Raw genomic sequence first — 925 nt, forward strand, 5'->3', positions numbered from 1 at the left:
TTTGACCTGCTACGTTCTTCCCCAGAAGCACTAATGTCGCTGCTCTTCCTCCTATGTCCTGGCTTCTTTCTCCTACTTCTGCTTCTTTTCTTCTTCTTACTTCTTCGTCCCTCGTCGGAACCATCGCCTGAGAGCTTCTTCCGCCTGTTGATCTTTGACTTGGTGTGTTGTTCATCACCAGAAGAGGAAGCACTAATCTCAGATGCATCGCTGCTCTCATCAGAATCACTGTATCTTCTCTTTTTCCTAATACTTGTGCTTTTCTTCCTATCTTCCTCATCGGAATCACTCTCTTCAGATTCACCATAGCTATCATAAGATCTCCTAGACCTCTTACTCTTAATCTTCCTTCTACTACGTTGTCTCCTATCTTCCTTATCAGAATCACTCTCACTCTCTACAGATTCGCTATCGCTATCATAAGATCTCATCCCTCTACGCTTCCTAGATCGGTCAGTTTCAGATTGCGACTTACCGGAATCAGATTCGCCTTTCGCTTTCGTCAGGTTATCATCATCATCATCACCATTGGCGTTCTCATCCTCGTTCGGATCTCTCGGTGGACTCGGCGTGTTGTTCCAGATGCAGAACCTACCAGTGTTCCTCATCTTGATCCGTTTGAGCCTCCGGTACTCCTGGTAGCTCAGCCCCTTCAGCTCTTCGTCCGATTCCGATCCTCTACGCCGACCTTCATAAACTTCCCCTTGATTCTCCGTGAACCAGCTCGGAGGAGGCGACATCTTGATCCCTAGGGGCTAGGGCGACGACGAGATTATCTTTTCCCCAAATTATTTCTAGTGAAATTTATTTGGATTTTAACAGACTACGACTCGACGAAAATAAAAAAATGGAATTAAGGGTTTACAAAAGATCAAATATCCAAAATAGCACATTTCTAAGTTTATATCATAAAAATAGCATTCAA

At 44.2% G+C, this 925-nt stretch overlaps 1 protein-coding gene across 1 annotated transcript; it reads right to left on the reverse strand.

The window, feature by feature from the left end:
* Positions 1 to 6: 6 nt before the first annotated feature.
* Positions 7 to 827, reverse strand: LOC106322000 (uncharacterized protein DDB_G0283697-like; the record flags this gene model as incomplete). The annotated part of the gene is made up of 1 exon (XM_013760202.1): positions 7 to 827. A coding segment is annotated over exon 1 (734 nt), but the record flags the coding sequence as incomplete, so codon positions are not given.
* Positions 828 to 925: the final 98 nt, after the last annotated feature.

Source organism: Brassica oleracea, unplaced genomic scaffold (assembly GCF_000695525.1).
Source record: "Brassica oleracea var. oleracea cultivar TO1000 unplaced genomic scaffold, BOL UnpScaffold04739, whole genome shotgun sequence".
NCBI lineage: Eukaryota > Viridiplantae > Streptophyta > Magnoliopsida > Brassicales > Brassicaceae > Brassica > Brassica oleracea.